This window comes from Narcine bancroftii, chromosome 7 (genome assembly GCF_036971445.1).
Source record: "Narcine bancroftii isolate sNarBan1 chromosome 7, sNarBan1.hap1, whole genome shotgun sequence".
In the NCBI taxonomy this organism is placed as follows: domain Eukaryota; kingdom Metazoa; phylum Chordata; class Chondrichthyes; order Torpediniformes; family Narcinidae; genus Narcine; species Narcine bancroftii.
The window spans coordinates 29,704,870-29,727,045 of record NC_091475.1 but is presented as its reverse complement, the minus strand read 5'-3'; the positions used below and the strand labels follow the sequence as shown (position 1 = coordinate 29,727,045).

General features: G+C 40.5%; 2 protein-coding genes across 17 annotated transcripts in view; one reads left to right on the top strand and one right to left on the bottom strand.

Moving 5' to 3' along the window:
• The window catches only part of caska (calcium/calmodulin-dependent serine protein kinase a), a 309,385-nt gene that overhangs the window by 146,481 nt on the left and 140,728 nt on the right, over positions 1-22,176 (bottom strand). For all 8 annotated transcript variants that reach the window (XM_069889306.1, XM_069889307.1, XM_069889308.1 and 5 more), the window contains 4 exons: positions 17,953-18,055; positions 8,340-8,515; positions 7,907-8,029; positions 7,304-7,387 (listed from right to left, as the gene is read on the bottom strand). In XM_069889306.1, coding sequence (XP_069745407.1) covers positions 7,304-7,387; positions 7,907-8,029; positions 8,340-8,515; positions 17,953-18,055 — 486 coding nt within the window. The remainder of the gene's footprint in view (positions 1-7,303; positions 7,388-7,906; positions 8,030-8,339; positions 8,516-17,952; positions 18,056-22,176) is intronic.
• gpr34b (G protein-coupled receptor 34b) overlaps positions 1-22,176 on the top strand; it is a 76,923-nt gene that overhangs the window by 34,729 nt on the left and 20,018 nt on the right. For 3 of the 9 annotated variants that reach the window (XM_069889316.1, XM_069889318.1, XM_069889322.1), the window contains 2 exons: positions 13,953-14,065; positions 16,627-16,709. Coding sequence is in view for 2 of the 9 variants with exons in the window: in XM_069889322.1 (XP_069745423.1) it covers positions 13,953-14,065; positions 16,627-16,663 (150 nt within the window). In the remaining 7 variants the exon portion in view is untranslated. Of the gene's footprint in view, positions 1-13,952; positions 14,066-15,822; positions 15,901-16,626; positions 16,710-16,943; positions 17,051-17,958; positions 18,101-22,176 lie in introns of those variants that run through there. The other 6 variants (XR_011341666.1, XR_011341668.1, XR_011341667.1 and 3 more) reach the window with 6 other exon arrangements.

Sequence of the window (22,176 nt, the reverse complement as noted above, 5' to 3'; positions counted from 1 at the left end):
GACCCAAGGTAATCTTCAAGTGTAAACTTAAGCCCAAGCTGATATTTTTGTACATTTTCATGAAAAAAAAATGGATGACAATGTGTGAAACAATCAGTCAGGCGGTTTACACAAGGAACAGAGTTTGCTGGTCTGGGATATACTTCATAGCCACTTAACTGAGAACACTAAAAGTAGATTAGCACTAAATAATACTTACATTGAATTATCCCAGGTGGTTTGACGTCTCTATTGCAACCTCGATGTCTGCTTGAACAAGCAATTCAAAGACCATGTGCATGAAGAATGGAACACATGGATGATGAGTACAGAAAAATTGTTACAAAAGGTGGGGCAATGCTCAATACATGGGATAAAGTGAAAGAGTTAGTTAGAACTCTTAAAGATAGTGGATATAAGAAGAAGGCAGGAAAAGGGTACTGATTGTGGATGATCAGCCATGATCAGTGAATGGTGGTACTGGCTCGATGGGCTGAATGGCTGACTCCTGCACCTATTGTCTAATAGCTAATGAAATCGTTTAAAAAGTGTGGCATCTCGTGCAATTGATGGTGCAGAGGATGATTTATAGAGGGTCACTGATGACGAAGCTGAAGATACAGCCTGGGACCCAAAGGATACTGTTTAAACTGTGAGGGTGTGGATGTGCTTGCCTCAGAAGGTGACAGTGATAGTGATTTTGAAGGATTCTAAATGTGCTTTATTTTCAATAAAAATTTCGATCTAATATACTGATAGCATTAAAATTTGTTGCAGTTGTTTTTTTCCCCCCCCAACAGTCGACTTATACACCAAATCGGCATCGAGCATTTTTTTTTTGTTGAATTTAAGGTCTCCAAAGTATATTTAGCATACAAGTCGACCCCCATTTTTTGAGAGTTTCAAGACTCAACTTGACAGCAAAATATATACACTAATTACCAGAATATTGTAGCTAAAACACCGAAAAATTTGACAAAAGCAGTGTCTATAAAAACACCAGCAGCAACAAAAACAACAGCGCATGCTTGTAGTACGTGCAGACGAAACCACATGATTCAAAGCATCATTGTAATTGGGTAATGTAAGGTAAAAACATCATGAGATGGGACCGGAGAAGGAGTCACCCAGTACTAAGGAGTAACAGAATGCAGATGTGACCTTGTACACTCAAGATAAGCTTGGCACTAACAAGCTGATGAGCAGCAGACTAACAGTGAAGGGTAGCAACAGCTTATTCATTGGACAGTGTAATGGTATGATAATTTACTAAGTATGTGTCCTGAGGTATAAAAAAAACACCACTTGCTGATATCAGGAGAATGCGCCTTCTCCAACTAACACTGTTAGTTGTAAGTGTTACAATCCAGTAATAAAGAACCTTGATTTCGACTCAGTCTGGTGTCTGACTCACTCATTCTTGAACAAAGCAGACCTAACAGTAATAATGACAGCTCTGACCACAGCTCATCAGAAGATTCAAAAAAGTAAATTAGCAGAGAATTTTAGCCTTGTAGGTATATTGACACATGTAAGATGGGCTTTCAAAAAATGCTTTTGTGTGATAGCGAACTACAGGGATAGTTTTATAAAAAAAAACACATTTATGCTGAAACACTGAACCACAATTTTATACACAGTCATTTTAGTGTCACCCCCTCTGATGGTGTCTCCTGTACCCCCTGCACCTGCCTAGTGACACCAAAGAAGGGATACACTGAATGGCTGTAGAAAAGTTCAAGGTGAGAAATGCAACAATGAAACATTCAAAGATATGTTTGAAATTATTTATGGCTGCTTCATTGTTGCCAGTAAATCAAAATATGATCAGGAAAAAATATATGGTGAGTTATAGGATAGCAGATTGTATATTTGGGAATGCCTGGTATATTTTATAATTTTGGAGAAAAACTTTGGTTTGAATACTAGTTTGTAAAGTGAGAAGCATTGTACCTTTTGAAGTGAACAGAGTCATGTTTAAAGAAAAGAGAAAAGACTTGAAGGAACCATTTAAAGCATCCAGGAAAGAAACAAGAGAGTAGGTTAGTCATTCAGGTCAAGAAAGGAAGGGGCAACTGGCATTGATGAGATGTTTAAAAACAGCCAAGGAAAAGAGAAGCAAAATGTATTAAATTATGAATAGCTAGATAGGATTAAAAGTGAAGCTCTTAACAGAAATATCAATAATTAGAAGACAGATATAAAGATAATTATTGTAGGATCAGAAGAAAATTAGAAAAAAAATATTTGTCTCCCAAGAGGATGTCCTCTGGAACTCTGCCTGAAAGGATGTTGGCAATAAAAATACTCATTACCTTTAAGTCTTGTTGATGACTTGACATTTTCCAATCTACAGAGCTACTAACAGAAATGAAAGTGGGATTGGTCTAAATATTACAATTCTCACAAACAGGATATGTTGAGTTAATGGCCTCAAACTGTGCTGCAGATGGCCTAAAGATCGCTTTGCCTATTTGCACAGTGGTTCTGTCATTGGATTGGTATCCCCTCGACGAGGCAGCCATAGTTACTGACATAAAAGGGTAGAGGTTGATGTATTGGGTAGCAAAAAGCTTACCTCCTTGCATCAAAGTCTTTCAATATTTTTGTAGACCAAGAAAGAAGTGTGGGAGATGCAATCCCTTCAACACGCAAGCTTCATGTCATCCAGGATGAACTAGATTGACTAATTGGATCTTCATCCACACACTCCTTCTCCCACAGGAGCAGTTGACAACATGGTCGTTAACAAACTCCTTCTACCACAGGAGCAGTTGACAACATGGTCGTTAACAAACTCAAGAATTCTATCATCTGATGCAGAAGAACATTACCTTCAAATTCCCCTAGCTCTCATCCAGTATCTTAAATTGGAAGCATATCACAGCAGCAGTGCTCTTCACGGTCATTGGATCAAATTCCTTGAATGTTCCACCCCTGATAATATGGTTTCAATACAAAGTCTAAATTTCCAGCTCAAGGACATTTGAGGAAGGCATTAACTGCCCAGCTTGAAAGTAACAAACATTCAGAAGCATTTAGGAAAAAAAATTCAAGATGGTTGTGATTTACTGATGCTGGTTACTTAATGCTGATGTTTATACACACAAGTTTACCCTCAAATTTATTTGCCACCATTAGCTTCTTTTCTTTCCTCTGGTATGCAGATCCAACTTCTTCAATGCATCAATGAAAAAATATGACCAAATGCGAACTCTAATGTTGCTGAAGACAGAAGCATCTGTATTGATTAATTTATATTAGTTGAAGAATGGAAACTATATCAAGTGCAGACAGTGTCCTGAATCTACCGGGACCAATGCCTGAAGAGGGTGCACAAAATCAGTGAACCGGTGTGGGCTCAAAAGGCCAACATGGCCTGTTTCTGCTCCGTAAATGGTTATAATGGAGACAAAAAGTATAAGGCATACCTGAGGAAGGAACTAAACCTGATACAATGTGCCATAGTATTGCTTAGATTATTCTTCATAAGTCTGTTCTGTTATTTTCTATTATTCTACTTTCCAAAATCTAGAAGTTGTTCCATAAATATGTGGCACATTGCTGGGACTACTAATTAGGATGTTAAATCTAAATATTGTCTAAAGCTGCAGGTCCTAATGTGACATCAATAGCAGCTTCCTATTGATTTTTTTAATATATGCAATTGTTAAAAGAAACTCAAATAAATTGAGAAGTATTTATAATGATTGAGACAAGGACCCCTCCAGTGTTAAATGTTGTATTTCCAATTTATTTGCTTCTTTTACTCTTCTTGCCAGTCATTACAGGAAATGTCAAAATGCTCAATTAAAAAAAAACTGAATGAAACCCATTTAATGCTCAGACATCCACAATCTGTCAACCTGCTCCAAATTTTATTTAAAAATCAATTCATCTGAGAGTCTAAATCAGCAGTTATCAAGCTGCCCCCCAAATTCATATTCCGCCTTAAGCAATCCCTATGCCATAGGTGCTCTGTGATTTAGTAAGGGATGACTTAAGGTGATATGTGAGTGGAAAGAAAAAGGTTTGAAAATTGTACCTAAATGGCTAGTTATGTGCACGGTTTCATAACTCCAAAGGAAATAGGCCAATGACAATTTTTCTCAAGCAAAATACTTCAGTAACAATTGGGTCTAGAGCAGTGGTTCTGAACCTTTTTCTCCCCCCACTCACATACCACCTTAAGTAATTCCTATGTCATAGGTGCCCCGTGATTGCTTATATTGGAATGCGAGTTTGAAAACCACCGGTCTAAATCATTAACTTTAATGCATTTCCACTTAAACAGCAAAAAAACACCTCATACCATATTTACATCTGAGAAAACTACTCTGGCAAGTATATCTGCAATCAAGAAACTTAGAATTATCAGAAATTCAAATTATTGATAAAAATTGTCTCCTTGCAATACCATTTGTAAATGATGATTAAAACAATTAAGGATTAATTAAAAATATACTTTGTATAAGTAAATGTATACTGCAATACATAAGAAAACTACTGTAGGGGCCAATTAAAATTCAGGAACCATTCATTATTTTAAAAAACCACACGAACAGAGCATTTGTTGTGATGTAATTTTTCAAATTTGTTTCAGCCATCATACATGACAGTAGAAGTCCAAAAATCTGAATGTCAGAAATCCGGACCACCCGAAAATCTGGACTTTTCAAAAACTCTTAATCTTTTTTAATTTAGCGGGCTTTTGTGTGTGTGCAGATACACACCAGCAGCTGTATAGAGCGATATATATTTGTAAACCCATAATAATGGATCTCACATAGATAAATTCTGCAGTGTAAAGAAGAGAATGTTGAAATTGAGTGACAAATTTGAAATAATTAAGAAACTAGAACGTGGTGTGAGTATTACAACATCAGAATGTCTACAATATACAATGTAAAAAAAAAGGCTACTGCAGAAAAGTCCATGGAAATAGTTATTAAATTTGTGGAATAGAACCACAGCTTTATTCTTCAAGATGTCATGCATGTGCACATGGGCAGAATAATCTTATCACAAAGAAATGACAAAGTTGAAAACAAAATAATATACAAAAATATTGAAAGAAAGCCAAAGAGGCATCAAGCAGTTCAGCGATGCAGTAGAAGCTGCAAGTGTTCCATCCATAAACAATGCAGCTTTATTCCTCCTTAAATTTGAATTTTAAAAGTACTGCCTGAGAATCTAAATCGACCTGAGCAGTCAGGTTTTCGGTCATCTACTGTGGTTAAGCTTTTTGATGTTTACCAGATTTTAACAACAATATATTTTAAGATGTATCCTGTTAAGTGACTAAGCAATCAGTCAAATGACCATCATGTGGCCAGTGAGCAACAGAACACTAATAGCTGAATCTGCAGTATATTTTGAGTTTATGTGACTTTGGAATGAGCTAAAAAAAACATTACCCGCAATTTCCAACATTTTTCTAATTCTTTGATGATTTTTCTTTGGACAATTTTAAAGCTGGCAGAGTAAACAGAACTTTCCAAAATGCCTAGGAAAATTTGTCAAGATCAGTTGCATTAAAGCTCAACTCTGCCACAACTAACAGGGTATTGGTTTCTAAAACATTTATCCAGTGCTGGCAGTGTTGCTTCAATTGCTCAAACAGCAGTGCTGTCACCCGAGAAGAGGAGGGAAGTGAAGACGTGTCTTTCAACACTCCTCCATGGTTTCCTATTGTTCAGTTCTCAAGTCCATAGGCCCTTTGGAGATTTAACCTGCCTGCAGAATGGGGGCTGGTGCCATTTATTTTAAAACATTGAGATCCACAGAGATCTGTGCCCAAGATGGGATCTCCCACGCTGGGCAGCACAAACCTCAGGTTGCAGGATCCAGGGGAGCAGCAGACAGCTGCACCAAATGGGAGAACACACTCCCCAGTCCCCGCCAAGAAGGCTGGCAGAGGATCCTACAGAGAAGGAGACCACAGCAGCAGACCAATGAGGGTCTCGGCAAGTCAAAAGCCTCACACCAGGCTGCAAGTGATTGGCTCATGGGAACCAAGCATCAGGACTGTAATTTGTGAGGGTGCTGATGGCGAGCAGAGCTCCCATAGGGTCTTGGATGCTGACAGCTTCCCAATCATTTCATAGGTTTGGAACCAAGGCCCAAGGATGACAGGTACCTAAAGCTCAGGTTCACCACTGGAAGAGAGTGGCTGCAGAGATGCAAAGATTGTCGGTGTGCATGAGATGGCTGCTGGATCTTCTCAATGACTCTGAATGGACTCTCTTTTACTTCTCAGCAAATTTCCACTGTCTCTCATACACAAATATACTTGTCCCAAAGGCATAAAAAAAGCTGATCATGAGCCCAGCGCCTCCTCCAGTAAGAGTCCCTTCAGAGACACCATGGAATGGCATCCTGCACCCTCTGCACTTGCATGGTTTCTCTTTGTTCTAGTGGTGAACCCAAGTTCACCAATCCATGGCACTTTCCAGGACAAAACAGTCCATCTAGTTGACACACGTCCATCAGCCAAAACACAAAAGTCCTCTACCATTGGTTTACCATCACAAAATGCAATGCTGATAGTTATCAATGGTATTTCAACAGTACCTCTTAAACCCACAGTCGCAATCAGGTAGATTAATGACTCCAAGATCACCCTCAAGTCTCACTCCAACTTGATTTGAAAAATATATCCACATTTCTTAATCTTTGGGGCTGAAATATGCAACTTTCAACCCAACAATAATAATGAATCAAAGCATTTCAAGAAAGTGGGTTTTCATCACCTTCTTAAGGGCAAAGGGGAACCGGCTACAAACTTTGATGTTGCCAATAACTTCTCAATCTTAAGAAAAGTAAATCTGAAAAAAGCTTCCTAATTTTTCTCCTGGTTTAATAGGGCAGCAAGGTTAGTGTAGCAGTTACAGCACCAGTGATCAGGACCGGGGTTCAAATCCCTCGCTATCTGTAAGGAGTTTGTACGTTCTCCCAGTGTCTGCATGGGATTCCTTCGGGTGCTCCAGTTTCCTTCCACCTTCAAAATGTACCAGGGTTGTAGGCCAATTGGGTGTAATTGGGTAGCACGGGTTCGTGGGCCTAAAGGGCTTGTTACTACTGTGCTGTGTGTCTAAATTTAATCGGTTTTTTAGAAATACATGTACTTTTTTTTTACTTCTTAAAAAGGATTTAAAGTGGATGTTCTCTGCATACTTATCTATGAAACGGACATTTTTCCAACATCCTTTAATAATACCCACAGAACGCTGCTGTTCAAGGAGGTTTGGAGTTGCATTTTAATTAATGATGTACTGTAAATATATTCTCAGATCAAACTGAATAATTCACCTTTTAGCCTTACCTTCAATTTCCTTCTTGCATTAAATTTTCTCAGCTGCTCTACAGTTTCAGGGAGGTGAATTTTGTATGCATAGCGATCCCGTTCCTGAAATAAAATAGGTTTGATTTAAACCCTTTGAGCAAACACTGTAAATAAATTGTTACAAGTTATGATGAAGTCAGCCAAGTTTACATACAAGATATCCTCCCTAAATTTGTGATGAAGCATCAAGGTGAATTTAATAGTTTTAAGTTGATGTGCGAGATGTCCGAAGCTTAGTCTTAGTCCTAAAATGTCCACATTTATGAAATGTTCTTGTGGAATGTATGGAAACAGCAAAGCAATGAAACTGTACTTCTCAGAGAATAATTCTATGTTCCATCTTAGTCACAAATGATTGCCAATACTGCATTAACGTGATGAGCTCTTACATATTCGTCCAACTGCAAAGTTTTACTGTTGTACTAAAAATATTTCACTTCAACCTTTCAACACAAGTTTTTAAAAACTCATGATAATTTTGGGTTAAAATAAAATTGCTTTCCAAAAATATCAAAAGAAATACTATTTTAATGATCAATACTTGGACCTGGAACAATAATATAAAATCAATTAAAAATGCACCTTAAGCCAAGGGTGGTTGAGAGCTTCATAAACAGTTATCCTTTCTGCAGGGTCTAGCATGAGCATACGCCGAACTAAATCCTTTGCACTCTCAGATATGTGGATCCATTGCCTCGGGTTCATCTATAATGAAAAGAAGCATAGCTGACAATGCAACTCTGTTATCAATTGTACAAGTACAATTTTCCTTCCACATTTTTCCATACAATAATTGCATGACAGAAAAAAATTGGAATGAGGAAAAAATGTTTTTGAAAAGCTGCAGGAATAGTGAAATTTTAATACATCTTGGAAGTTGTGAGAATCCAGGGTATGATTAAAAAAAATCAAAGGATAAAATTTACCACATGTCTTAATTGGTAATAATTTTTAGAATATTTGATAGATTAACATATAAATAGAAGCCAGTAGAGATACAAAAATTCTGATTTACCTTGTGCTTGCCTTTGATAATAGCATCAAACAATCTCTCCTTTGTTCCATAAAATGGCAAACAGCCACTAAGAAGGATAAAAAGTATTACTCCGCAACCCCAAACATCTACTGGTTTTCCATAGGGTTCTCTTTTGACAACTTCTGGTGCCATGAAATGTGGCGTTCCTACACGACCTAAACAAAATAATTAAAGAAAATAAAGGCTGAAAGGTCAGATTTCAAGGCAGCATCATTCACATAATGAGACCTTGAAATAACAGGCAACATTCAACCAGTGATCAAGGATAACAACAAAGTAACACAACAATACTAAGTCTACAAATAATAAATAAAATAACAGGAAATTTCAAACGAATATTTTTACAAGTATTGAGCTTAATTTTGCCAACAGAAGCTATTAAGAAACAACAGAATTTAGGTGAGCAGGAGTTATATTATGGAGGATGGAACATTTTCAGTATTTAATGATCTGAAATAATATGTAGTGTTATCTGTCAATTTATCTAATTTTATTGGAAATGAACATGATGTCAGTATTGGTAAATTTCCTGTCAAAAGGTTGCGGGATTCTAAACTAGATTTGGTCTCGGACTAGAGAAATGTAAGATACTACATAAATACAACATAAAATAAGGCCAGCACATTAATAAAAGACATGATTTCAAAGAAAAAATGTCTTTGTTCCATTATATCTAGTCAGTGAAGTTTGATTTAAGCAAACTAAAAAACAATATGTCCAAATCAGAAGATTTGGATTGCTTCAGATTTGGTTCAATACAATACAATATGCATAAAAGATAAGAGATATTTCATTTTCATTTTTAACTCCTTGAAAGTGACTTGGAAAATTATAAACAAGTACTAGAAAGAATAGTATTAATTAGGTGCTTGGAATGGGCTGGAAAGGTAGCCATGCACAGGCAGAAAAGATTTAGTTTAACTTGGCGATGAATAATAAAAGAAATTTGCAGATGCTTAGGGTCTAGTGCATTACATTAAAGTGCTGGAGAAACTCAACAGGTTATGCAGCATCCATAACAAGTAAAAGGCAATCAACATTTTGAGCCAGAGTCCTTCCTCGGGAATCTAATTCAATATGGCATTTTACTCAGTGTAGATATCATATGTCAAAGGCTTGTTCTTATGTTGTACTGCTCTAAACACCTTAAAAGATAATGAAATCCAGGATATTGAAATGAAAGAAAATCCATGACAAGCTTTGTTGAAATTCTATATCATCTTTCTGTAAACTTATCTATGTGATAGATAACTATTTTAAAGACATCATGAGATGAAATCTGTAAAGGTCCAATATTACGTACTCAAAAAAAAAACAAGCAATTCAGTTAAAAGGCAACAATAATTAGGAATCAGGGGAATCAGCTGGCAAATACTATTAAAATGATTGCAATGCATTGGCCAAATATCTCAACAATAGCCCAAAAAATATCAAAATTGGATTTTTTTCCAGGAGGTGACAAAGGAAATTGATGAAAGTAAGGTGGTAGAAGAGGTGCATATGAATTGTAGTAAGGTGCTTGACAAGATCCCGCATGGTAGGCTCACTCAGAAATTCAGATAGTCATAAGGCATGGGATCCAAGGAAACATGGCTGCTTCAGTTCAGAATTGGCTTGCATGCATAAAGCAGAAAGTAGTAGTAGATGGAACATATTCTGTCTGGAGGTTAGTGATCAATGGTGTTCTGCATGGATTTATTCTGGGACCCCTGCTCTTTGTGATATTTATAAATTACCTGTATGTAGAAGTGGAAAAGTGTATCAGTACATTTGCAGATGATACAAAGATTGACTGTGTTGTGAGTGGTGTAGAAGGTTGTCATAGGTTACAACATGATATAGACAGGATACAGGGTTGGGTGGAGAAGTGGTAGATGGACTTCAATCTGCATAAGTGTGAAATGATGCTCTTTAGATGTTGAACTTGAAGGCGGTTAATGGGAAGATTCTTAATAGTGTGGAGGAACAGAAAATCTTGGGGTGCAGGTTCATAGATCCTTCAAGGTTGGCACGCACGTTGATAGGGTGGTTAAGAAGGTTCATGGTATGCTGGCCATCTTTAGCCAGGAGATTGAGTTCAAGAGCTGGGAGGTAATGTTAGAGCTCCATAAAATTCTGGTTAGATCACACTTGGAGTATTGCCTCATTACAGGAAAGATGTAGATGCTTTGGAAAGGGTGCAGAGTAGATTTACCAGGATGTTGTGAAACACGAAAGTTTGCAGACATTATGATTCTAGTAAAACCACAATAATGCTGGAGGAACTCAGCAGGTTTCACAGTATCCATTGGAGGTAAAGATATACAACCAACATTTCTGGCCTGACTACTTCATCAAGGTATGAGAAAAACACAGTCAGGCACCTGAATAAAAAGGCTGGGGAAGGAAGAGCACAGGACAACAGGCAAAAGATGATGATTGGACATAGATTGGAGGACATTATAGACATGGATAGGGAAAGAGAGATGGCGGTGGGGAGTAATGGAAACTTGAAAGACACTGCCATCTGGTTGAGGGTGACCAGAAATAGGAAGTGTTGTACCTCCAATTTGTGGGTGGTCTTAGTCTGGCAATTAATGAGATCATGGACAGAGATGTTGGCATGTGAATGGGGTGGGGAATTGAAATGGTTTACCACAGGGAGATCCCCACTAATGTAGCGAAGGTGCTCAGTGATCTCCCAGTCTGCGTCCAGTTTCTTCAAAGTAGAAGAGACCACAACTGGAGCACCGGATGACCCCTGCTGATTCACAAGTGAAATGTTTCTTCACTTGGAAGGAAGTTTGGACCCCAAATGGGGGTGATGGAGGAGGTGTGGGAGCAAATGTAGCATTTCTTGTGGTAACACGTGTAGGTACCAAGGGGGCGATTGGTGGGAAGGAAGGATTGCAAGATGGAGTTACGGAGGGAGCAGTCCCTGCAGAAGGAGGAAAAGGGAAGATGTGTCTGGTGTTGGCGGAGAAGGATATGTTGGTGGTGTGGTGGGGAGGACAAGGGGAATTCTGCCCTTGTTGCCCATGGGGGCGGAGGAGCCAGAGCAGATCTGCAGGTAATGGAGGATAGCTGGGGAGAGGGTGGTTGATGTTAGTAGAGGAGAAGCAATGTTTTTAAAGAAGGAGGATTTCTCTGATGATCTTATGTGGAAGACCTCATCCTGGGAGCAGATGCAATGGAGAGAGAGGAATTGCAAGAAAGAAACAGAATCCTGAGAGGGGACAGGGTGTGAAGAGATGTTAAGGTAGCAGTGGGAGTTGGTAGGTTTATAGAAAATGTCTGTTGAGAATTTGTGTCCTGAGATTGAGACAGAGAGATCGAGGAAGGGGAGAGTATTGCCAGAGATGGACAAAGTAAACTTGAGGTCAGGGTGGAAGTTGGCAACAAAGTGAATAAGGTTGATGACCACATCATGGGTACATGAGGAAGCACCAATCTAGTCATCAATGGAGTGGAGGAAGAGTTAAGGAGCCTTGCCTGTGTAGTCTTGTAGCATTTATTGCTCCACATAGCCAATAAAAAGGCAGGAGTAGCTGGGGCCCATGTAGGTACCCATGGCTACCCCTATGACTTATAGAAAGTGGGATGAGTTAAAGGAGAAGTTATTGAGGGTGAGGACAACTTGAGGAGAGTGGTGGTAGAGGGGGTCTGGTTGGATCTGTTGTCAAGGAAGAAATGAAGGGCTTTGTATGGGGGATGGAAGTGTCGAGTGATTGGATGTCCATGATGAAGATGAGGCAGTCAAGTTCAGGGAACGAGGTGTTGGAGTGATGGGCAATGTAAAGTATTGCTGATTTAGGTGGGGAGGGACTGGACCAGGGAACACAAAATGGAGTCGAGGTAAATGGGTCTACCATTGGGGTCTCCAAAGTGGTCGATGTTGACTCCTAGTGGCCAATTGGACCATCCAAGGGGTCAATCAGTGCTAGGATGTCGAATGAGGGCCAATAACACCGGTGGGGGGGGTTGATAATACCAGTGGGGTCAATTGAAAATAGCACCAATGGCAGTGTTGGCTAACCACTCACGAGAGAGGGGTTTTGTGGCCGCCATGTTGAATCTGATTTCAGCCTTTGAATTAATTTAGAGCGAATGGGAGAACAGAAAGAGGTAAGTGTTTTATAAATGTAATCATCAAATTTTTTTTGAGTACTTTTTCAGAAAAAAGGAGGGTAGATATTTTCATGGATCAAACTTTTGACCTCATGAGTACCTGCGTTGTTTAAGGTGATGGGAGATCAGATGGCCAGGACCGTGTAGTAATATGTTCACAGTTGGGGCGTCGGTAACTCAGATGGCATCAGGGCGAGGACCCGCGGTTGGGAGTTTAGATGGACAGGCTTCAGGGCAAGGATCCACAGTCGGGAGTTCAGATCGGTGGGCAGCGGGGGCAAGGATCCACGGTCAGGAGTTTGGATGGGCAGGCCGGAGCAAGGATCTGCGGTTGGGAGTTCAGATGGGCAGGCGTCGTGGTGAAGATCTACACTTGGGAGTTCGGATGGGCGTTAATGGGGCGGGGGGGAGGGAGGTCATCGAGGATCCATGGTTAGGAGCTTTGGGAAAACGGATGGGTGTGTGTCTGAGGCCAAAAGTAGGAGGGTTAACTTTAACATGTGACCAACTATTACTTGAGTGTATATGGTACCTATGTTCGTGTCCCCTTTTCATCCAGTGCCACCATCTCACCATCCAGTGACAACACTCACACCTTGTCCAGCACCACCACAACCCCCCCGCCCCCGCCCCCACACCCCCTGTCCATAACTGGGATTCCATGTATGTCTGAGGGTTGATGAGGGATCAAATATTCCATGAAGGGGTTGATGGTCTAAAATGTCCTGGTTTACCAGGACAATTGGGTTTGTAGGAGGTAGAACCAAGCAGTGTGGTGTTGGAAATCAACAAGGTTGGAGGCTGTGGAAGGTAGATGACTAGAAGTAATCAGTTTAAATGTAGTGCTTGACAATGGTTTAATGTGTTTTGGTGGGGTCCTGTTGGAGGGGTTAAGTATGAAGAGGTGACTGAGAGTAGAAGTCTGATTTCAGCCAGATAGAGATCAGTGAGTCAGGCCACAACAGCATCAACCTTGTTTGTGGGTTTAATATTTATGTGGTGGTCAGAGTGTTCTGAGAGAATGAGATTGGAATAAGTGAGAAGAGTGGTGAAGTCGAGACAATTGATATCTCAGTGGCAGCTGGAAATATAAAGATCTAGAGTGGGCAGAAGGCCAGAACAAGGAATCTAGGAGGAGGAAGAAGATTTAAGGAGAGAGGTCTATAGTGGGGAGCAGAAAATCCTGGTAGAAGAAGTGGGCATGGAGATGGAGCTGATGTTTTTTTATATTGTGAAGTTGTGATTTGTTTGGAGAGTGTGAGGGCACAGTGTTCTGATGGGGTGAGATTAGATGGAGGCACCTATGGACAATGCACGACCTGCTGAGGAGTGAGGAGGAGAGGCTGCTGGGAAGGTAAGGGCCTATAAAAAGGCTCTGACTGGGGCCTGATCGAACACTCGAGGGAAAGAGGTGAGCAGGTAAGAGGTATTATTCTAAGGGCTTTTACTGGGCCAGGTTTAATTAATTAATTAATTGGTTAATAGGTCAATTCATCAAGGGCCAATAAAAGGAGAGTAGGTATACGAGAGCAACCAGTGAGGAGCAGCCCGGTGAAGGAGTGGGGCTTTGAGGCTTGGACGAGCACATCTGAATTGAGGTAAGGTGTTCACATTTAATTTAATATATATTTTTTATATTTACTCTGGTAAGGTACAAGAAGAAGGAGGAAGGATGAGTATGAGGACAGTTTTCTGCTCCCCTTGTCACATATGGGAAATCATGGAGTTTTCCAGCCTCTTGGATATCCACATGTGCACTAAGTGTGCTGATCTGCAGTGTCTAAGGGACTGACCTTGCCTTGGTCAGGGAGAGCGAGGCGTTCATAGATTGGAGTTATAGTCAGGTGGTCACACCTGGCCCGGGAGAGGAAGGGCAGTGGGTTACTGTCAGGAAGAATAAAGAGAAAGGTCGGGCTCCAGAGAGAGCATCTGAGCCTGAAATCCTCAGAAATAGGTACTCCTCCTTGAGTACTGAAGAAGGGGATAGTCAGACTAAGGCAGGCAGAGGTGTATGGTCAGCCTCTGTAGCCCAGAAAAGAAGTAATAGGAAGAATAGAGCGATAGTTATAGGGGGCTTGTTAGTGTAGCGGACGGACAGAGGTTTTTGTGGAAGAGATAAAGAAAACTGGATGGTGATTTGCCTCCCTGGTGCCAGGGTCCGGCATGTGGCAACACGAGTCTAGAACATCCTAAAGGGGAAAGGAAAGAGCCTGAGGTCGTGGTCCACGTCGGTACCAACGACATTGGTAGGAAGGAAGAAGTGGTCCTGAAAAATGAATATAAGGAGTTAGGCAGGGAGCGCAGAAGGACCACTAAGGGTGTAATCTCAGGATTACTTCCTGTGCCACACGATAGTGAGGGCAAAAAGAGTCAGGTGGAGACTGAATGTGTGGCTGAAGGGGTGGAGTAAAAGACAGGGTTTTAAATTCTTGGACCACTGGGACCGTTTCCAGAGGAAATAGTTGAGGCAGAGTCAATTCTTTAATTTAAGAGGAGGCTGGATAAGAGGGGGCTTAGAGGGTTATGAGTGGAGCTAGCGGAGTTGTTTGAGTAAACTGGCGTGGACTTGTAGGGGTGAGATGGCCTATTTTCATGTCATAAACTGTTATATGGTTATATGGTCAAGTGTGTTGGCTCTCCTGGTCTCGCATGTGACTATATGTGATAGTTTGTCAGAGGCTTCCTCAGGATGGCCTGATTGCAGTCCCCTACAACGATCGGAAAGGCATCAGGATGTGCTGTCTCATGGCTTTTAATCACAGTACTCAGTCCCTCCAGTGCCATCCTGACATTAACCTGGGGCAGAATGTACACTGGGACCAGGATGATGGCGGTGAACTCCCTTGGCAGGTAGACTGGGTGGCACTTAATCACAAGATGTTCCAGATTGGGGGAGAAGGACTAGGAAATTACTGTCACATTGGTGCACCATTATGAATTGATAATGACACAAACACCACCTCCTCTGGTTTTTCCTGACACCACTGTCTGATCAGTGTGATAGAAGGTGTAGCCCACAGGCTGTGTCTGGAATGTCTGTGTTTAACCATGTTTCTGTAAAGCCTAGCTTGGAGTTCATAAAGTTTGATCTTCAATGATTGTACATTGGCCAGGAGGATGGTAGGGAGCGGACGCCTCATACCTGGCATCTCAGCTTAATCTGTAGCCCTCCTTCTGCGTTTACATGGTCAGGTATTCTTTACATGGCCTGTGGATCCGCTGCTGGTAAATTCCCACATGTTTAAATGATCCATGCAATATTCCTTTAAATCTCTTGTGAAATTTAAATGGCCCGATTGTTGACTGTTTAAAACTCCCACGGTGTTGAATTTGCCTGATCGCTGGCTGTTTAAAGGTCCCATGGACAGATGGAGACTGCTCATTCTTCCAATTCTGAGGTCTGCTAGCAATTTTAGGATATCCTTATTTACTGGTAAGTTTGATTTTAATAGTTCTGAACAGGAATATTTGATAATTTCCATTAGAGCTGCATGCAAAGAGCTGCCACTGTAAGGTACCATCTTAAATCTCTCTGGATGAGAAAGGACAATGGAGGGGTTTAGATAGAGTGGACACCCAGCATCTTTTTCCTGGGGTGAAAATGTCAAAACCATAGAACATCTGCTTAAGGAGAATGGAAAAAATTTTAGGGGAGATGTTAGAGGCAAGTTTTTTTTATTATACAGAGAGAGAGATGCAGACTGGTACAACAGGGACATTCAAAATACTCTTAAATAGGCACAGATGTGATTTTTAAAAAAATAGAGGGTTATGATGGGAAAAAAAAATTGTTGTGAAGTGGGTTTACATACACCAGCATGACATCATGGGGTGAAGGGCCTGCAATACGCTGCAATATTCTATAACAATTGGAAATGACAGAAAGAAAGATCAGATGTTTTCATCTCAGCTCTAATCTCCTCCCCCTATCTCACAGATACAAGGCTTCAAATTTTCAGGAAAGAGCCTGATTATATTTTAGTCTTTGCCTGTGGCAGGTTTTTAAATTTAGGGTTCTGTTCATTGCTAGCGCTGAGCTTTATTTCCTTCATTAATATTAGGCAAACTACATGCTTGTGGAAAAAATATTGCACTCCATTGCAAACATCTATGTTTTGAAATGGAAATCATGTCTTTGTATTACCTTGTGTCTTCACAGCTTTCTACAACACTCATCCATGGAGATCCTAAATTAAGATGTATCTCAGTGCTTTTACTCCATAACAAGACATTGAAATAAAGGTAGTGACTCCTACCACAAAGTACAAGAACAAATTATCAGTGATGCAAGGTTCATCTATGTTTTTTTGCTTTGATATCCAAAAAGGTAACGAATGCACAGATGGCTCTACAAATAACCTCCAACAAAATGTTAGAGATAAATAAGCTCAATCAACCAGCTTAAAACTGAACTATAAACACATTTATAAAATGTTATTTTCTAAAACAAATACAAGGCCTGCTTTTGCACCTCAGGAGGAACTTGCTTCTTGATCCTTTCACAACGACATAAAGCAGGGAATGCACAACAAGCTGAAGTTGAAGGACATGAGAATCTAGCAGAATTGCTAAACCAGATAAAGGTAATGAATAATGGTTAGATCTCAGAGGAATTTGAAAAAGAATGAGAATTTTAAAATTTGGGAATCAGAACAAGAATTTGTTCCAGTTAATATTCAGACAGCAATATTTCAGATGAGTTAAATTTACAAAAATATACATTGGGAGGTCAGCCAGGTGCGAATTGTAATAATCAAGGATATGTGTGTCGAACTCATGAATAGAGTTTAAGAAGCAAGTAAGTTGAGGCATAGGTGAGATAAATGAAAATAGGAAGTGGGAGGACTTGCACTATGAAGACTCTTGCTATAATGCATTTTTCTTATTTTATTACTTAAAATTTCATATTGACCTTTTCCAGCCTTCAAATATAAAGACTTAATCTTCTCTTGGACTGTATTCTAGTAGTTGTTCAGATTTCTGCACCCTCCCCCCTTCCTTTCCACTGAACTGAATGGAACACACAACTGGCTTCCCACTCTTACACAGTAGACCCTGTGTTGTATTTATAATTTGCATGCTTTTGGATTTCACTTACACTGCATTGGTTATTAGGCTATGCATTGGATTTCACCTGCTCACGTTGTTCCTCCTTGTAATGGAAATATACATCTTTGCTGATGTGCATCATATATATACATATATACAGCATGGTAACAGGCCATTTTGGATCACGAGTCCATGCCGCTCAATTTTACCCCCACTTAACCTACACCCCTGGTAGGTTTTGAATAGTGGGAGGAAACCGAAGCATCTAGAGAAAACCCACGCAGATACAGGGAGAACATATCAACTCCTTGCAGACAACATGGGATTTGAATCCTTGTCCGTTCCAGGCGGCTGGCGGTGTAAAGGCATTGTGCTAACCACTATGCCAACAGTGCCACTCCTGTCAGCAGGTGCTTGGATTAAATTATGCTCTTACCTCCAGCGACAAGCCCAGACTCTCCTAACTGAATGGCCACTCCAAACCCACCAAGCTTCACAGGTGCAGAATTCTCCTTCGAAGCAAGTAACACACAGTGTGGCTGCATAAGGATGGAAAAAAAGAAAGCTTATGCAAAATTGAAACTGGTAATAAAAGATTTATCTTTTTACTTTGATTAATGTGAAGCTGATATTTATTTACAACTTGTATTTTTATTACTTTGAAAAAGGTTGATATTTAAATCACTACTAATGAACTACTCTTTGCAGATGATGCCGCTTTAGTTGCCCATTCAGAGCCAGCTCTTCAGCGCTTGACGTCCTGCTTTGCGGAAACTGCCAAAATGTTTGGCCTGGAAGTCAGCCTGAAGAAAACTGAGGTCCTCCATCAGCCAGCTCCCCACCATGACTACCAGCCCCCCCACATCTCCATCGGGCACACAAAACTCAAAACGGTCAACCAGTTTACCTATCTCGGCTGCACCATTTCATCAGATGCAAGGATCGACAATGAGATAGACAACAGACTCGCCAAGGCAAATAGCGCCTTTGGAAGACTACACAAAAGAGTCTGGAAAAACAACCAACTGAAAAACCTCACAAAGATAAGCGTATACAGAGCCGTTGTCATACCCACACTCCTGTTCGGCTCCGAATCATGGGTCCTCTACCGGCACCACCTACGGCTCCTAGAACGCTTCCACCAGCGTTGTCTCCGCTCCATCCTCAACATCCATTGGAGCGCTCACACCCCTAACGTCGAGGTACTCGAGATGGCAGAGGTCGACAGCATCGAGTCCACGCTGCTGAAGATCCAGCTGCGCTGGATGGGTCACGTCTCCAGAATGGAGGACCATCGCCTTCCCAAGATCGTATTATATGGCGAGCTCTCCACTGGCCACCGTGACAGAGGTGCACCAAAGAAAAGGTACAAGGACTGCCTAAAGAAATCTCTTGGTGCCTGCCACATTGACCACCGCCAGTGGGCTGATAACGCCTCAAACCGTGCATCTTGGCGCCTCACAGTTTGGCGGGCAGCAGCCTCCTTTGAAGAAGACCGCAGAGCCCACCTCACTGACAAAAGGCAAAGGAGGAAAAACCCAACACCCAACCCCAACCAACCAATTTTCCCTTGCAACCGCTGCAATCGTGTCTGCCTGTCCCGCATCGGACTGGTCAGCCACAAACGAGCCTGCAGCTGACGTGGACTTTTTACCCCCTCCATAAATCTTCGTCCGCGAAGCCAAGCCAAAGAAGAAAAGAATGTAGTCAAAACAAATCCAAGTATGCTCCACATCATCTTGAATGTGATCAGAAGATACTGTGCTGTATAAATTTAGTGATGGTGATTGTCCCACCAGTTTTTGCATTTTTTTTTGTGCATAAACTGTGAATTTGTCCAGAAGAAAATTTTCTCAAAATTTTAGTGACATTTGTGACGGGCCCCAGAGGACCCCAAAACCCAGCAGCAACTGAAATTCACCAATACAAATGGATACTTAAACAAAAGTTACTTTTAATTTTCTTTAAACATAAAAACAGAATCAATTTTTAACTTATTACTATTAACTTAATCCCCTTCTAATTCTAAGCGCACGCATATGTAAAGTGGGTGTAATAGTTCAGAAAGTTCTTTGATTCACAGTCCAATCTCACTTCTCATTCCTCCAAGTCCACCGGTATCAGGCAATTCTTACACTGTGCACATAATTTAACATTTATGAATCTTCAACAGGCATTGGTGCTTGAAAGGTAAATGGTTACTGCTCAGGAAGGTTCTTGTTGGTTTTCAGAGAGAGATTTGTTGCTTGTTGGACACACACAAACTGATCCCTTCCTATCAGCCACGTCAGTGTCTTGCCAAAGAAACTTGCCCCATTGGGGTTTTCCAGATGATAACCTTTTTTTTTCAGGTCACCAATGAGTTCCTTTTCTGTTTCCCTTATCTTAGGCGAAACATTATACAGCCAGGCATTTCCTCTTGTATGGAACACAAGAGTTTTGAACAGGCTGAACTCAGAACTCTCAACCAGTCTTCAAAATGGGGTTTCAAACAAGCTTCCAAAAGCCACTGCAGAAAATCAGCAGTCTTTCTCTCTCTGTCACACTTAGAGAAAAAAACCTGTTTGACTCTTTTTGCTTTCAAAACCACACGACCCTCCTAGAACAGCAAACTGCATTCAGACACAACGCGGCACTAGACCCAAACTTCTGAATCTGTTCATCTGTTGCCAAAACAATAATCCATTACTCCACAGCATGTCCAATTAACAACTACTTGTGAAGTCCTTCAGCAAAGCAATTTCTATTGTTTTTACAAAGGCACTGGGAGCCTAGACTGTCTGGCTTGAGCTGAGCTCTGGCATTTTAAATGAGATCTGTGTTGTGAAGTGTTTGTATGTGACCTACACTAAAAAAAACCCACAATTTATCTCCTTTAAAACATATCTATACAATATAAAATATATCATAATCCATCACATAGTTAATGATACAGTTCAAAGGTATACAAGATGAGAGACTAACATGGATTTTTCAAGCATGTACAATATGCAAATTAAAGATGTGAATTACAAACTAATGAGGATTATGCCCTCATTCCCACCCATACCCAACCAGAGTTTAAGTAATGAACCCATTTCCAAATCATGTTGTTGTTCTGTGTATCCTCATTAAAAATATTGAACTAATTACTGGAACCTCCATATATTGAAAATTTAGCTGACACATTGGCATGAAATTGACAGCACTCAACAGTTCTTTAAGGGAGCATTTTAAATTACAAACTGGCAACATTTTTCACCAATTAAATTTCCTGTCAAAAGAGTTTTTGTTTTAAAAAAAAGTTTAATTCTTTATTTTAAACCATCTAAAGTTTCAGTAAAGCACCAAAATGATAAGAAACCCCACAAAGTCATCAAATATCAACTATAACTTTCATTGGTACATGAAGAAGCTCCAAAACCCAGAAAAAGATCTAGTCTTCAAAGGTTTACGGATCTCTTGGTTTGTCCATGACTTCTGTTTAGGATTCATGTGGATAAGCTCAGTAGGAACACACTTGCATATGCATTTCTTGAGAAAGTTGTATTCATTCAGAACCACCAATGAGTTCACCGACTCTAGACAGTCATGAAATCATTCTTCTATCTCCTCAGACCATCTCTATACATTCTTCTCTACCAGTGCAGTGTTCTTCAGCTTCTGCATGTCATTCCAGGATTTCAACCCAATGAAGAGAAGGCAAAAACTGTGTGCATGCAGGTGATGGTGCTTTCATGTGCCTGTGGTAGTGGTTATAGGTTTAGGAGATGCTATTAAAACAGTCTAAGACCAGTACTTTTTGTAGATAGACACACTGCAACCACTGTCATGATCGGCTACTGGGAAGTCACTGTTGTTACAAATGGAGTGGGGGGACACGACTGTGACTTGACATGTGAGTGTGACTCAGAATTGAATGGACTCCAATAGCCAACCATTTCAATTCCGAGTCACACTCCCACACTCATGTCTGTCCTTGTATGCTATCCCACCAAGAATACCCACAAATTGGAGGATCAACACCTTATTTTCTGGGCACTCTCCAGCCATATGGCATTAACAATGACTTTACTGCTTTCCGGTAAACCTGCTCGCCCTTTCTTCCCCTCCCCTTTTCCTGTTTTTCCAGTTCTTCCACCCACCTAGCCATCCCTCCTCTCTCCACCCATCATCTCCTGCGTTTGCCACCCCCTCCCTCCCTACTCTTGTTTGGATTCCTGCTGGAATTTTCTCATACTTTGATGAAGGGCGCAAACCCGAAATGTTGGTTATGTGTCATTACTGCCGCTCATAAAGAACACTGTTTGACCTTCTGAGCCTCTCTAGCATCTTGTGTTTTTGGATCACTGATTTATTTACAATAAGATAGCTCTGAGATAGTGATGCTAATTGGTTTAGATGTACCAAAGGCTATGGAACCAATAGAAGTAATACCTAGTATGAGAGATGAACCTTACACTATTAAAACTATACTTGGATGGACAATCAACTGATCATTAGAAAGAAGGAATGATATTGCTCAGAAGTAGTCAATATGATATCTGTTGTGAAACTCAAAGAACCACTGAAGCAACTATTCAAGACAGACTTTCCTGAACACCTAGATAACTATCAAAAACCTCCAGATACACCAACAAACAAGATTAATAAAGAAATCTTGCAGCTTGTTTTAAAATGA